Consider the following 16858-nt stretch of genomic DNA (forward strand, 5'->3'; position numbering starts at 1 on the left):
AAGACTCTACCCCCATGCACCAACATCTGATTCCAATGCCTATCCCCAGACCGTGCTTGAAAGAAATGAAAATGCAGGCTGCACCAAACCCTCCCCCCCAAAAAAAGCAAACACGAAAAACTTCCAAATGATGCCACTATTTACACGCACCCAAACTGTCCTCCCGTCGTATCCACTCCACTTCTGCAGCTCCAACGACCAGGCAAGACCCAAGCAGAGGATCTCCAAAAACGAACCACCCCACCCCACCCCACCTCGCCCCTCCGACCTTAAAGCGACTCTCAACCAGGCAAGACCCACACAGAGCAAGATCTCAAAAACCGAACCACCCCACCCCACCCGACCTTAAAACGACTCTCGACCAGGCAAAACCCACACGGAGAAAGATCTTAAAACAAATTAAAAACAATACCCCACCACATCTCACCCCGACCGATCTTGAAACGACTCTCGATCAACCATCAACCACACCCCGCCCCGCCCAACTTTGAAACGACTCTCGATCAATCACCCACCCCACCCCGCCCCGCCCAACCTTGAAACGACTCTCGATCAACCATCAACCACACCCCGCCCCGCCCAACCTTGAAACGACTCTCGATCAACCATCAACCACACCCCGCCCCGCCCAACCTTGAAACGACTCTCGATCAATCACCCACCCCACCCCGTCCGATCTTACAACGAGTCGCGATCAACCACCCACCCCACCCCGCCCGATCTTGAAACGACTCTCGACCAGGCGCACAAGAAGGGCACACACAGAGTTCCAGTGTTTGAGGAGTGAGGGGTGTGTGGAAGACATGGTGCTTTGAGAATGTGGGACGCCGGGCTGCCCGTGCATCTGTGTGTGACTGTGTGCAGACATCGGGTTGCTTTGTGAGGGGTCGTGCGATCAATGTGTTCTTTGACCTCATCATTCATATCGTCTTTTCAAAACTGGTGAGAAGAGGGGCGGGGGCGGAGGAGGGGGGATGGAGAGAAAGAGAGAGAGGAGTGAAAAACAGAAAGACAGACAGCGAGAGAGACCGACCGACAGAAAGCGACACATAGAGAGAGACAGACGGATGGACACACACACACACACACACACACACACACACACACACACACACACACACACATCCAGATCACTCTGTAACACACACAAACACACGCACACACACGCACACACACACACACACACACACACACACACACACATCCAGATCACTCCGTACTATATGGGAGACATTTAGGGATGTACCTTATCATATCTCTATGACATTTTCCGAGTTCACTGTGGGTTTCTACAACGTCGAGGCGACCGTGCATCAGCGGGTGACTGTGTGCAGTCAGCGTTGCCATTGTAAGTCTGACAGCCATGTTTCCGGTGATCAATGTATTAGAATGCATCGCCGAAATCAACCTCTGGTGCTATGATGTCTGGAGTTAGGAGTTGTATAAAAGAACAGCCAGACAGATTAATGACCTTGAACGGCGCTGGTGGGTACGAGTGGGGGGGGGGGGGGGGTGGGGGTGGCAGAGAGAGAGAACGAGAGAGAAAGGGGGGGGGGGGGGAGGGAGAGAATTGAATTTAATTGAATTGAATTGAATTGAATTGAAATTTATTTTACGAGGGTGACAGAATAAGCAATGTATATATGCTTTTTTTTTTTCATCCGGCCCTCGCCCATTGAGGGGTAACAAACAAGAAGAAATAAAAGTTAAGTGTAACTATAGTACAAATGACATATTTACCATAATTAACATGTCAAGCAACCAATAATACATTTTAAGATGCATTAGGATTCTTTAGCAATGCTTGAAAATTATATATAACAGAGAAATATGTGTTTGTATAAAAAATAAAAAAAATAATCCTTCATGAATTATATATAATGTTTTTTTCAATATAATCAGACCGGCACGGTTGGCCTACTGGTAAGGCGTCCGCCCCGTGATCGGGAGGTCGTGGGTTCGAACCCCGGCCGGGTCATACCTAAGACTTTAAAATTGGCAATCTAGTGGCTGCTCCGCCTGGCGTCTGGCATTATGGGGTTAGTGCTAGGACTGGTTGGTCCGGTGTCAGAATAATGTGACTGGGTGAGACATGAAGCCTGTGCTGCGACTTCTGTCTTGTGTGTGGCGCACGTTATATGTCAAAGCAGCACCGCCCTGATATGGCCCTTCGTGGTCGGCTGGGCGTTAAGCAAACAAACAAACAAATAATCAGAGAGTACAGTTATATTTTGCCAGCTGCTTGATAATATGTCTCATAGGTTTTGGAATGGCGTTCCACATACTTGCTCCAGAATATGATAGACTCGACTTGTACAGGGTAATTAATTTGTTACATTTTCTATAATGATTTATTTTGAAATTTGAGGCAATGAGTGTAGGTGCATTCCCTGACATAATTCTATACATCATCACACCTTTGCCACGGTTATATGCAAATCTATCTTTGATAGGAAGAATTTGCAATCGTTTATAATCAGTCATGGAAAGAGATGTATTTTTTAAAATAATTAAACTGCCCAAGTGTTTCAAAGTATTTGCACTTGCAGAGTCCCACACTGTGGAAGCAAAGTCAATAGCTGACTGAAAATGTGCCTGAAAAAACCAGTTTTCTTGTGCTTCAAGGTATAAAAAGTGTTTTTACAAAGTGTATCTACATGTTTTGACCAAGACAGGTTATTGTCAATAGTTATTCCCAAGACTTTATGGCTATCAACTTCGATAACATCTTGATTTCGTATTAGCAATGTCGGATATCCAGATGTTAGATTTTGTCTTTTTTGCCTCGTGGTAAGTAGCATGCATTTAGTTTTATTTGGATTCAGTGACATATGGTTTAGTTCTGACCATTCAAGTAATCGATCAATGTTTTCTTGGAGGATATTTGCTAGTTTAATAAGATCTTGGTGACTAGAATGAATTGTAGTATCATCTGCAAATAGTTCACACATGCATTTTACAAATAGAGGCAGGACGTTTATATATATATATATAGAAAATAGTAATGGACCAAGAATAGAACCTTGTGGTACTCCAAACCTTCCTGTTTGCTTACAAGAGTATGATTGTTTCAGATAAGTACTTTGCTGTCTGTCTGACAGGAAAGATGTTAACATGTTAATGGAATCTGTTGCAATTCCATAAATCTCAAGCTTTTTGATAAGGAGTTTCTGGTCAATTAGGTCAAAAGCTTTAGCAAAGTCAACAAATAGAGCAGCACAGAACTGATTATTATTAATGTTTGTCAGCCATTGGTCTACTAAACTAATAAGCGCTGTTTGACATGAGTGTTTTTGCCTAAAACCTGATTGATTATCATGGATCAATTTATTGTTCTCAAAGTGAGAAAGGATGTGTTTATTGATATGTTTTTCAAGAGGCTTCGAAAGGATTGATAGAATTGATATTGGTCTATAATTTGAAGGATTTGTAGTATCTCCTGATTTAAAGAGAGGAATCACTTTAGCCTGTTTGAATTGTTTAGGAAAATAGCTTTTGTCAATACAAAGGTTATAGATAAATGTCAATGTATCTGTGATAATTGGAGCTGCCATTTTTATAATGTTTGCATCCAGACCATCTATGTCACGTGTTCCGGTTTGTTTTAGATGCTGAAGATGAGAGTAAACATTCAGTATAGTCATTGGTGGCAGTGTATGCTGAAAATGTATATGTTTTGAATTGCAGTATTCCTTTAAATGTTCTAAATTATTTGACTGTGTCCGATCACAAGAAATTACTTTATCAGCAATTTTTGAAAAATGGTCATCTGCAGAAATGTCAATTATTTGGGAAGATTTTGTTGAAGTTTCTTTGTTTGTGAGTTGGTTAATTGCTTTCCAAATAGATTTTGAATCTTGTTTAGATGTAATGAGATGTTAAAAATATTGTTGTTTACGTTTTCGTTTCAAGGAATTTACTTTATTTCTTTGTTGTGTGTACTCTTCGTGGGTACCATGTTTTTTTTTAAGAAGTCACGGTAATTTGCAGCATTTTCTATGTCTTGGTCGATCCATTTGGGTTTTTCTGTCTGCTTTACTCGATGTGTTTTCAATGGTGCATGTTTGTTGTAAATGATAATGAAAATAGATGTCCAAACCTCTAAAGCTTCGTCAGGATTTGTAAAATTGTAAGTATTTGAAAGTGGGCTGTTTTTGAGATCAGAAAGAAATGCACTTTCACTGAAATGAGAGAATGAACGATATGTAATAGTTTTGTGACCAACCTTTGGAATTTTAACCCCTTTACGAGACCAAGTGATACAAATGGGAAAGTAGTCACTGGCAGAAAAAAAGGGTACATATGTTTCTTTGATATGACGTTTTTCAGAAACATAAATATGAGTGTTTTAGAATTGGGAGTAACTTTAGTTGGATTTTGGATCATTTGATGTATATTTAATAAATTAATAGTGTCCAACCAAGTTTTATTTTGTTTCAGAAGATCAATATTAAAATCTCCTAGAAGAATTATTTCTTTTGATTCATTTGAAACTGTATCCATCATATCCATGAATTCATCATACCAGTGAACCTTTTCTGCTGGATTTCGGTAGCAAAAACCAACAATGATTGGTGCTGATCTTTTTAATCTTATTTCTAACCAAATGCATTCTACACCAGGTGTTTCAAGATGTTGAAGACGCTTGTAAATTATTGATTTGTTAATATAAACTAACAAGCCAGTTTCTAAGTGTTTTGTAGAATCTCTTCGTAATGTATTATAACCTGAAATGGAAATATTTGAATCAGGTATGATGTTAGATAGTCGAGATTCCGTAAAGCCAAAAATATGAAAGTTGTTACCGTTGTTAGAAAGTAAAGATAATATGTCTGTTATTTTGTTATATGCATGGTTAATGTTTAAATGGCCGATATGGAGTCCTTCTTTGAGAAGCCAATGATTTTGACAATTATTATTTGAAGATGCCAAGATTAGTTTAAAAACCAAACAAAAATGTACGATGATGGAATATGGATGAAGCTGAAATGTGTACAAATGAAATATAAACAAATATAGTTCATAAACACAATTCTAGATTCAATATAACAGATTAATTAATGTTGTAAACAACAATGTCACAATATGCAATAGCTTTGAGTTGGTGATGAAGTCCTTTTTCTTCTCTCAAAGAATTGCAATCACTGAATTTTAGTTAGGTTAACAATGTCACAATATGCAATAGCTTTGAGTTGATGATGAAGTCCCTTTTCTTCTCTCAAAGAATTGCAATCACTGAATTTTAGTTTAGTTAACAATGTCACAATATGAAATAGCTTTGAGTGGTGATGAAGTCCTTTTTCTTCTCTCAAAGAATTTCAATAACTGAATTTTAGTTAAGTTATATGTCGATAATACAAAAATCCGTTAGAAGATTGGCCGTGAGCAACAAATATTCAAACTAGAGTTTCAAACACATGTTGACCTTGTTGCATGCTGATGTAGGGATAGTACATAGGTTTTTGCCCAAGAAAACATCTATATATATATACGACTTGTGTCTGTGTGTCTGTGTGTCTGTCTGTGTCTTCGCGATGCACGGCCAAAGTTCTCGATGGATCTGCTTCAAATTTGGTGGGCTTATTCACAGAGACCCCGGACACAACCTGATCGATGAGATATTTCAACACGTGCTCTCAGCGCGCAGCGCTGAACCGATTTTGGTTCCACCTCAGCTACCCGGGCCCCCATACCGACACACCAAAGCCGCTACACCACATCACAACGCCAAAGTTCTCGGTGGATCTTTTTCAAATTTGGACACCGTATTCAGCTACACCCCGGACACAATATCATCGATGAGATATTTCAACACGTGCTCTCAGCGCGCAGCGCTGAACCGATTTTGGTTTTTGTGTTCATTTCACCATTACAAGTAACTCTTCCTTATCTTCTCCAGGTTTTCAGCGTTTACCTCCCTTCCTTCGTATGGTGCACGAGGGGGCATCTTCGGATATTCCCGGCGTTCTGTTACTATTTTTAGAAGGTCACCGCAGTGTCCAGAACGTAAATTGGACCCGTAAATTATCCTCACTGTAAAAGTGCAAAGGTCGAATCAATTTATAGCCACGCGAAAAATACACTGTCATCTATCTCTCTATATATACGGCTTCTCTGTGTTTGTGTGTGTGTGTGTGTGTGTGTCTCTCTCTCTATGTGGGCAACACCTGTGGATTGTTCAGTTCTGTTTGCGATGTGGTCTGGCGGCTTTTGTGTATTTGTATGTACTGGCCTTCCTTTGAGAAGCCAGAACAGTTCAAAAGGGCTTAGAGATAAGCTCTAAATTGCTCAAACCTGTTTGAGTGGAGTTCGCCTCCAAAGGTGATTAACACGGTTACATTCGTCGACAAGGATGGGACTCGATATGGTCAGGAATGGCATTATGGCCACTGAATCATTTTCGTGCTGTTCCCATTCCACGAATCTGGGAGGGACCTAAGCTTGGCGGGTCCATTATTCGGACCCGGCAAAGCCGGCGTACGGCTCTAACTATTTCATCCCGGCGAAGCCGGCTACCCGGCGAATCATTTTCGTGCTGTTCCCATTCCACGAATCTGGGAGGGACCTAAGCTTGGCGGGTCCATTGTTCGGATCCGGCAAAGCCGGCGTACGGCTCTAACTATTTCATCCCGGCGAAGCCGGCTACCCGGCGAAGCGGGTATTCCTCTAGTGTGTCAATATATGTGTTCTACCGCATGTATAGAGGATTGCGGTACATTGAAGGAATCGATTTATGTCTCATAGTATGTTCGTTTTCTTTACACCAGTGATAAGGTGACCGGCACGGTTGGCCTAGTGGAAAGGCGTCCGCCCCGTGATCGGGAGGTCGTGGGTTCGAACCCCGGCCGGGTCATACCTAAGACTTTAAAATTGGCAATCTAGTGGCTGCTCCGCCTGGCGTCTGGCATTATGGGGTTAGTGCTAGGACTGGTTGGTCCGGTGTCAGAATAATGTGACTGGGTGAGACATGAAGCCTGTGCTGCGACTTCTGTCTTGTGTGTGGCGCACGTTATATGTCAAAGCAGCACCGCCCTGATATGGCCCTTCGTGGTCGGCTGGGCGTTAAACAAACAAACAAACAAAGTGATAAGGTGGCGATGGGTGAGATGGTGATGGTGGAAGTTGTGATGAAAATGTTTTTTGAAAGGAACATTGCAATGGTTGCATTTCAGATGTTCCTTTACAAGGAGTTGGAAGTAACGTTACCCGAGTTGTTTGTGTAGATTGCGGATAGTTCTTTCTTTCAGATGAATTTGTATATCTCTCTCGTACGGCGTACGGCTCTAACTATTTCATCCCGGCGAAGCCGGCTACCCGGCGAAGCGGGTATTCCTCTAGTGTGTCAATATATGGGTTGTACCGCATGTATGGAGGATTGCGGTACATTGAAGGAATATGTCTCATAGTATGTTCGTTTTCTTTACACCAGTGATAAGGTGACCGGCACGGTTGGCCTAGTGGAAAGGCGTCCGCCCCGTGATCGGGAGGTCGTGGGTTCGAACCCCGGCCGGGTCATACCTGAGACTTTAAAATTGGCGTTAAACAAACAAACAAACAAAGTGATAAGGTGGCGATGGGTGAGATGGTGATGGTGGAAGTTGTGATGAAAATGTTTTTTGAAAGGAACATTGCAATGGTTGCATTTCAGATGTTCCTTTACAAGGAGTTGGAAGTAACGTTACCCGAGTTGTTTGTGTAGATTGCGGATAGTTCTTTCTTTCAGATGAATTGTTTTCAAAAGGTCTGTTGTATTGTAGAGAGAGAGATTGAGAGAGAAAGAGAGAGACGGAATGGGCGAGTGAAAAATGCACTCAGACAGACGGATCGAGACAAACAGATAACCAGGAATACATATCATTGAGTTTGAGAGAGAAAGAGAAAGAGAGAGAGAGTGAGAGAGAGAGAGAGAGAGAGAGAGAGATACAGAGAGACAGACAGAGAGAGGGAGAGAGAGACAGACATAGAGAGAGCGAGAGAGAGAAAGAGAGAGTGAGAGAGAGAGATATACAGAGACAGACAGAGAGAGGGAGAGAGAGAGACACAGACATAGAGAGAGAGAGAAAGAGAAAGAGAGAGTGAGAGAGAGTGAGAGAGAGATATACAGAGATATACAGAGATATATACAGAGAGAGAGAGAGAGAGAGAGAGAGAGAGAGAGAGAGACAGACAGACATAGAGAGAGAGAGTGAGAGAGAGGGAGAGAGAAAGAGAGAGATTAATAAGTTTCAAACAGAAAAAGAGATAGAAACGGACAGACGTAGAGACGGACATGCAGATTTATGAGTTTTGAGAGAAAACAACAGATAAACAAGCAAACACAAATATTCACAGCGGAACCCTGAAGCCCTCAAGCGGACCAACAGACACAGAACATATATCATTCTGTCCGTGAAAAAACAATGATGTATAGACAGCCTTGATCATATCAGTTTTCAAATGTAATAGTTCATCATAAAATATATCATACATACCCTTGAGGAGTTCCGTGCGTCAGCGTTCAACAGTTGCCCATCTCACACATGTGTTTCTGTAATCTATCTGTTCGACTACATCAATCATGTACATGATATCCTCTCAGTGAAAAGTAAACAAGTTTGAGATTTTGTTTGACAAAACTGGTGGGTTTTATTTTCTCGTAGTTATGGCTGCAATGTTGATGATTATGGATATATAAACAGTGCTTACATCAAGAAATGGGGTAGGGAGGGAAGAGAGAGAGAGAGAGAGAGAGAGAGAGAGAGAGAGAGAGAGAGAGAGAGAGAGAGAGAGAGAGGAGAGAGTGAGAGAGGGGGAGAGAGAGAGAGAGAGAGAGAGGGGGGGGGAGGGGAGAGAGAGAGGGGGAGAGAGAGAAAAAGAGAGAGAGAGAAAAAAGAGAGAGAGAGTGAGAGAGAGAGAGGGAGAAGGAGAGAGAGAAGAGAGAGAGACAAACAGACAGACGGACAGACAGACAAGCAAAACAGACGGACGGACAGACAGACAACCAATCGGAAATCGCGAATCTAATTGAAAAACGTTTTAAAACATTCCTCCCAAAGCCCTAGGAATCTGTGAAGTTTACTTCGAGCTGGAGTGTTAAAGAACTCCGAACAATGTATGCAGATTGACAACTAGAAGACAGACGGCCAACAACAGTGGGTGGGGACGAAGAAAACCAGACATTATCATACATATCTATCCGAAAGAAACAGCTGCCATGCAACTAGAAATCAGAGAAAGGGAAAAGTAATATAATTACGCAAGATTTACAAGCTGTGTTACTAATCCAAACTTCCTTACTGTTTGGAAAAACGTAACTTGGCCAGAATGCTACATGATAATAGCGCCATCTATGTAGAAGATCAAGTCCTTTTGGTTGCTAAGACATATCATCATGGGTGGTGGCTCAAAGAGTCGGAGGCAGCAGGTGAGAAGAGAGAGCGAAAGAGAGAGAGAGAGAGAGAGAGAGAGAGAGAGAGAGAGAGAGAGAGAGAGATAGAGATAGAGAGCGAGAGAGAGACAGAGAGAGATAGATAGAGAGCGAGAGAGAGACAGAGAGAGATAGATAGAGAGAGAGAGAGAGACAGAGAGAGAGACAGAGAGAGAGAGAGAGAAACAGACGGACAGACAGACAGGGAGGGAGGGAAATTGAACAAGGCCCAACTGCTGACTTGTCAACTAACAAAAAAAAACTCTCTCTTTGTATCTCTCTTTTTAGAAGAAAAGTCAATGTGCGGGATGCAAATGCTTATTTTAGTTGTCACCATGAACCTGCGTGAATAGCTTTAACTTGTATCTCATAGTCCCCCGAAATCGGCGTATGGCTGCCTGAATGGCAGGATAAAAACGGTCATACAAGTAAAACCCCACTCGTGCAAAAACACGAGTGAACGTTAGAGTTTCCGCCCATGAACGAAGAACGAATTTATGTTTCTTTTACATGTCTTCGTGTACTTGAATAGTACGAACTTCTGCAGAACGCAGTACTGGCGGAAAGAAATCCCACAGGTAAACGTAGCATACAAAGCTTTCTGTATGTCGTTTGTTCGTGAACGTGAATACGATAGACAGAAAGCAAATTGCTTGCAAATACAGACGTGCTACAAAGAAAAGGCTTAATCCAGGTAATCAATATTGAAGGAGCAGTAAGACCACTTGCAGTCGTCAACCTGTAGAAAACACCGGAGCTTTTTTTCGTTCACTGTGACGCTCGTTATTGCTGGTCACAGCTATCAGTTGCATTATTTGCCCTGACTGTTTTGTGAGGCATGCAGCCATGTACAGCCAAAACAAAAACCGACAGAATAAAAATAAAATAACAATAACAGTTAGTTGTTATATTTTGGATCGTTCAATTTTTGACAAAACGAAACACATTCACTGATAAGAAATAACAAGGTTAGTTATAAGAACGTTCAATTTTGAACAAAACGAAACATTCCAACAACTAACCTCTCTTGTTTTCTTGATCCTGGGTTTGGAAAGTAATAGCAGTCTATCTAGTTTGGATTGAAAAACTGACAGAGTTTGTTTGTTTGTTCGTTCATGGGCTGAAACTCCCACGGCTTTTACGTGTATGACCGTTTTTACCCCGCCATTTAGGCAGCCATACGCCGCTATCGGAGGAAGCATGCTGGGGATTTTCGTGTTTCTATAACCCACCGAACTCTGACATGGATTACAGGATCTTTTTCGTGCGCACTTGGTCTTGTGCTTGCGTGTACACACGGGGGTGTTCGGACACCGAGGAGAGTCTGCACACAAAGTGGACTCTGAGAAATAAATCTCTCGCCGAACGTGGGGACGAACTCACGCTGACAGCGGCCAACTGGATACAAATCCAGCGCGCTACCGACTGAGCTACATCCCCGCCCACTGACAGAGTTATTTGTGAATAATATCTATTAGCAGCCTGTGTATCGTTAATTGCCTCACTGGATACTTCTGTGGAAATAAAACCACAAGACAGCCAATTACTCTGGTGGAGTCATAACATAAACCGATGAATAAAGGAATATGTGCTGTTCTCCTCAGATGACGAATACTCACGCAAAAAGTGCTGGTTAAAAAGCCACAAGTTTACGACCTCATAATGACTAATGTACAGCAATAAAACACCCTTACTTTCCTTCTTCCGGGTCTCCGCAAGGGTCAGCAAAAAGTCATCGTCCAGCAGATTAACGGGAAAGCCCATGGGCGTCACATGCGAAACAGAAATAACAATAGTATAAGCTAGCAGCTTACTTGCTAAAAGCGCTCACTTGATCGATTTGCTAACTGGAAGAGCAAACTACTTGACATCTAGCTGTAATACGTCTAGAATTAGGATTTGCTTGAGGGGGGGGGGGGGGGGGGGGTACGTGCAACGGCGTTCAGCATCCACGTTTTTTTGCAGCAAAGCTAAGTTGAACATGAGAAGAGCTGTCAGAGGTTGTCAGAGTTAAAAGTTCACGTTCAAAATACGCTTCGCCAACGCGAGCAAACACGTGATCTATTGCGAGTCAGCAAGAAAAACGAAATATACAACAGGTCGTGACTTTCGGATCTAGTTCACTCCCAGATAATTCGTCACTTTGTTAAAACTAATCCACACGAAAATGCGAGAAGAACGGAAGACATGACATTAAGAAAATTGCGAACAACCCAAAGTCGTTGCAAACATTTGACAATTACTTAGACTTGCGAGAACGATCTGTGTCTCCCATCTCAATAAACGTGATCTAAAAACTGGTTGCAAGAGCGAGCGATTTGGCCAATCGCCGTCCGCACAGAGGTATCCGTACATATAACTGCTGTCACGCGGGAACTAATCGAAGGAGACATTTTTACTGCATCTTAAAACAGAGGCAAAAGGGTAGTAAAAGGATGAAATGAGACGCAAAAGCAATCCAGAAAGGAAATTGGGTTTCTAAAGAAAACGGGACACTAGAAACACGAAGACAATAAGGAAGGTGAACATGTCTGGGGTAGTCAACCAGATATACACGAACCAATAAACCAGATGGCCGTACATATTGAAAGATATGATGTTCCCAACAACTAACTACCCTTCCCACTCCCATTTCGTATGTGTCTGTCTGTCTGTCCTGTCTGTCTGTCTGTCTGTCTGTCTGTCTGTCTGTCTGTCTGTCTGTTTGTTTGTTTGCTTGCTTGTTTGTTGCTTTTCTCCTCATCCGCTTTCTGTGAATATCAAAGGTGACAAAAACATCATCAGCCGGTCTCAAGCCAAGTTAACAAGGCAAGCACCGAAGCTGATATCATACATTCAGAAACCCGGCAGACAACCAGTGCACACTAAGATTTGCTAACTTAAACTTCGGACGGTGTCAGTATAATCACACAAGTAAACACCTTGAAATGATTGATCGTAGGTCCTGTTTGTGAACGCCATCAACCAGCCACGTACAAAGACAGCGATCGTCAAGTAATACGGTGGTTTTTGAGGACGAGACCTGTCCCCCTTCAAGTCGCGAATACGAGGATCAGAACGAAGGAAATCACACAAACGGCTCACCAGCCCGGCAAAGACGATGAAACTCAACCAAAGAGCCAGCCGAACAGCCAAACAACATAAACAAATTCAAAAATTAATATAAACAACCAAACCACAATGACAGCACCATAAAACAACATCAACAACTTGACCATGTACCAACCAACTCACCGGTAACATTACCAACACGGCAACACATGGCCACACACTCGGACATACACGCACACACCCACATACACGGCCACACACACACGCACACACACAAACTCACACACAACCAACCAACCACCCATACAAAACACAAACATACCCACCCCCTACTCCCCCCCCCCCCCCCCAACCCCGAACCCCCAATCCCCAACAAAAGCGAAACAAAAGCCAAATCTCGACTCACTGTGCACTGTGAGGTAAATCCAGGTGCCGTTCCCGCTGATCTCCTGTCGCTGGTTGATGAAGTTGGGGTCACACTCGTACCACCCCTCGTCCTCCGGCTTGACGTAACGGATCTGGAGCGACACGCCGTTCACCAGGGACAGCCGACCGCGGTACTGCTCGTGGTTCACCTGCAACACACGTCATAGATATGACGTCAGTCTAATGATGACGTAGTCGAGGTATGTATAATGCTAGAAAAAAAACGCGTACTAGTTATAACGTCAGAATGATGTCAGAGACTTATGGTGACGTAGTCGAGGTATGTCTGTCGCTAGAAGAAGAAAACAACCGGCTTACTAGTTATTTCGTCAGAGTCAAGGTTGTTGTTTTTCCATGCCCCTTCAACCAAGTTGGTTGTTCGGGACCGGCGTCCGAGTCTAATGATGACGTATTGAAGTGTCAGAATTAGATTCAGAGTCTTGGTTGTTGTTTGTAACGTCCGACAGAGAACGACAAACAGACCTAATCATGAAACAAAAACACAGTCAGAAACATGGGAAACTTCCTAGAAATGCAAGCAAATCACATTTCATGTCGAAACAGCCAGCTATTACTTTTTTAATCTCGCGTCCCAAACCCCGTTATCTAATTATATATGCAGATTGACAATTGAATTTCCCATGCAAAGGCGTACTGTTCTTGATACCTCCCTTCCAGATGACAGCGCTGAGATGAACCAGCCCCTCTAAATCTCACGAAAAAATTAGGTCAGCTGGTTTTATATTATGCAAGAGATATTTCTATGCAGCAGAGGATTTTAAGCAGGAAACGCAAGCTTTGTCGTTTGATTCTAAATATGTCTGTCTGTACTTTTCTCTGCCTGCCTGTCTGTCTGTGCTTTTCTCTGCCTGTCTGTCTGTCTGTCTGTCTGTAACAAGATTTTAAGAAACAAAACCTCTGACAAAAAAGTATTGCACCCATTTTCGTAACACTACTAAAGCATTGATTCCCTTGTCAATTCATTCAAACGTTATATGCCATTAAAGGCCCTCAACTTGGCTCTCTGGCACACTTTTCGGATCGAATATTTCTTTTACAGAGGTCACGTAATCGCCGCCCAAATAAGGGTACCCCCAAAATTGACTTAGATTTAGAGTAAAACCTCTTTTTCCTATTCTCCTATATCTTTCTAGAAGCTTAGTCTGTCGCGCGTGCATGCGTGTGAGTGTTCGCGCGTGTCTGCTTGTCTGTCTTTCTGTATGTCTGTCTCTTTTCATTGTACATGCATCCTCTCTCTCTCTGGCACTGTCTCTCTCTCAAATCACCTTCTCTCCAACCCCCCTCTCCCCTTCTTTCCTTCCTCCTTTTAATCTACACACCCACAAGACAAATCATCAATCCATGATGATAAAGTCAATTCAGTGCCAGCAGAGAAAACCTACTCTGTAAAGGCAATACCACGCAGATTCCTGACAGATTCATATTTGTAGTGATGGAAGAGAGATACGCTGGGATGACAACAAACAGAAAGGGTCATCTGTTCATACTTCGGTACGTAAAGGCCACTGTCTATAAGAATAGGCGCTTGTTTTGTTGGGATCTTTGCGGTCACGGTGCAAATACATCCATCTCAAAAGTAAAAGGCATTATGTGTTCAGATTAAAATGAATTGTGTAATATACATAGGGTCTTTATTTTTTTTTATTTTTTTTTATTTTTGTTTACACCTGTTCCCTTGTCCCGTTGTGCTCTCACACCGCCCCGTCCCTGCACTCGCTGCTCCAACCACCTCTGAATTTCGTTCCGCTGCCAGACTTGTCGATTTTACAGACGCTCCAGGGGGGGGGATGTCGGGTCGCTGCGGTAGGCTACCCTCGGAAGATGACACTGCACTTCTGCTGAGTCACTTCGACGGTGTTCAGTAGTGGGTCTGTCCCGAGCTAACGGACGCAGTCCACTACCTACTATGCCCCCTACAAACGACAGTGACTTTAAGTCGCGGAGCCAGACTGAGTGAGCGTCCCCTTCAGAGAGCAGACCGCCACCACGTCCCTCCGTCGACCCCCCAGAACGTCACACGTTGAAGACTGACAGCAGAACTACTATTCAGGGAAGGATCGAAAAGAAACACTGAGACCAAGGTCACCATGAGAGCTCTGGGTATGAAGGGCCACAAGAGCAAGGATAATTTATATTTTTGGATGATTAATGAGATGAGGATGATTATGATGATGCTTTGGATTTCCAATTTGGTTTTTGAGACTACGTGACAGGGCAGCACTCTACGCTTACTGTCATAATATATCCTGGCGTCAACCAGGCCCGAGAACTGCCGCACCTGCGGTGTTGGTCAGGTATAAAGAACCTGAGCACCCTCAAAGTCGCATTCGTTAAGTGAATGACACTCGGCTGTGTGATCCCAGCCTTCCCATAGGAACCATAGCACTTCCACTCTGGGTAGGAGCCGACCGTAGCCCGAAAAACCCACATGACCCTGATGGGATTCGAACCCACGACCTCCCGGCCCGCAGCCCGATGCGCTAACCACTGCGCTACGGGGGCCGGTTTTGGGTCTTTAGTTGAACAGGAGGGAAGGAGGGAGGAAGAGAGAGAAGCAGGGAGGGAAAGAGAGGGAAGGAGAGATTGGGAGTTAGAAATAAAGAAAAAGAGAGACAGAGATAGAGAGAGAGAGAGTGTGTGTGTGTGTGTGTGTGTGTGTGTGTGTGTGTGTGTGTATGTGTGTGTGTGTGTGTGTGTGTGTGTGTGTGTGTGTGTGTGTGTGTGTGTGTGTGTGTTAGCAGTTATATGACCATTTATTTATCTATCTATCTATCTATCTGCATATTTATATTGTTTTTGTTTGGGTGCTGCTGGTGATTGTTTAGGGTTGTGGCAGTGTTGCTGGGAAAACGGTTCAAGAGGCGCGAACAAAATCAACAAAGTCACTACGGCGATCCTGCGGCAAAAAGTCAAAGCCGGACACCTGACCGAAAGCGCGTCGAGGGTCACATGACCCAGCTGTCAACCAATCACAGCTCACCACACGTCGCTTTTCAATCCAATCACGAACCTGGCATTATCACACTCCGATCAAATTACCCCCCGCTCTTCCCCCAACCTTCAAACTCCCGCGGTAGTCGAGTCTGGCGCCTCCATGTCTAATTTCATTTGGACCAATCAGCAAAGCTGCAGACGCCCAATCAGCCAATCAGCGCGCAGCCAGCATTCCGTCCGACAATCAGCCCCCCACCACCGCGTTAGGCGGATTTGAGATTAAAGCGAATTGAATTCCAGCGGTTAGCGGGGATGAAATTAGAGAGATTAAGGCGGGGGGAATAAAATTAGGGAGATTAAGGCAACACTCTCTCCTGACTGCGGGCTCGATCAGATTAAAATGATGGACGTGACAGCCTGAAAGATGAGAATGGGTAAGGTGCCACTGCGAGTCTGGATGTTTGGGTCACAGGGCTGTGCACGGCACGGAAGGGGAGAAGCTGCCACTGCGAGTCTGGATGTTTGGGTCACAGGGCTGTGCACGGCACGGAAGGGGAGAAGCTGCCACTGCGAGTCTGGATGTTTGGGTCACAAGGCTGTGCACGGAACGGAAGGGGAGAAGCTGCCACTGCAAGTCTGGATGTTTGGGTCACAGGGCTGTGCACGGCACGGAAGGGGAGAAGGTGCCACTGCGAGTCTGGATGTTTGGGTCACAGGGCTGTGCACGGCACGGAAGGGGAGAAGGTGCCATTGCGAGTCTGGATGTTTGGGTCACAAGGCTGTGCACGGCACGGAAGGGGAGAAGCTGCCACTGCGAGTCTGGATGTTTGGGTCACAGGGCTGTGCACGGCACGGAAGCGGAGAAGCTGCCACTGCGAGTCTGGATGTTTGGGTCACAGGGCTGTGCACGGCACGGAAGGGGAGAATGTGCCATTGCGAGTCTGGATGTTTGGGTCACAAGGCTGTGCACGGCACGGAAGGGGAGAAGCTGCCACTGCGAGTCTGGATGTTTGGGTCACA

The 16858-nt window shown here is 44.1% G+C and overlaps 1 protein-coding gene across 1 annotated transcript in view; it reads right to left on the reverse strand.

Moving 5' to 3' along the window:
- LOC138973266 (protein turtle homolog A-like) overlaps positions 1-16858 on the reverse strand; it is a gene marked incomplete in the record, with an annotated part of 385171 nt that overhangs the window by 145580 nt on the left and 222733 nt on the right. Inside the window, 1 exon segment of the mRNA XM_070345987.1 lies at positions 12864-13032. Coding sequence (XP_070202088.1) covers positions 12864-13032 — 169 coding nt within the window.

This window comes from Littorina saxatilis, linkage group LG8, assembly GCF_037325665.1.
Source record: "Littorina saxatilis isolate snail1 linkage group LG8, US_GU_Lsax_2.0, whole genome shotgun sequence".
Classification (NCBI taxonomy): Eukaryota; Metazoa; Mollusca; class Gastropoda; order Littorinimorpha; family Littorinidae; genus Littorina; species Littorina saxatilis.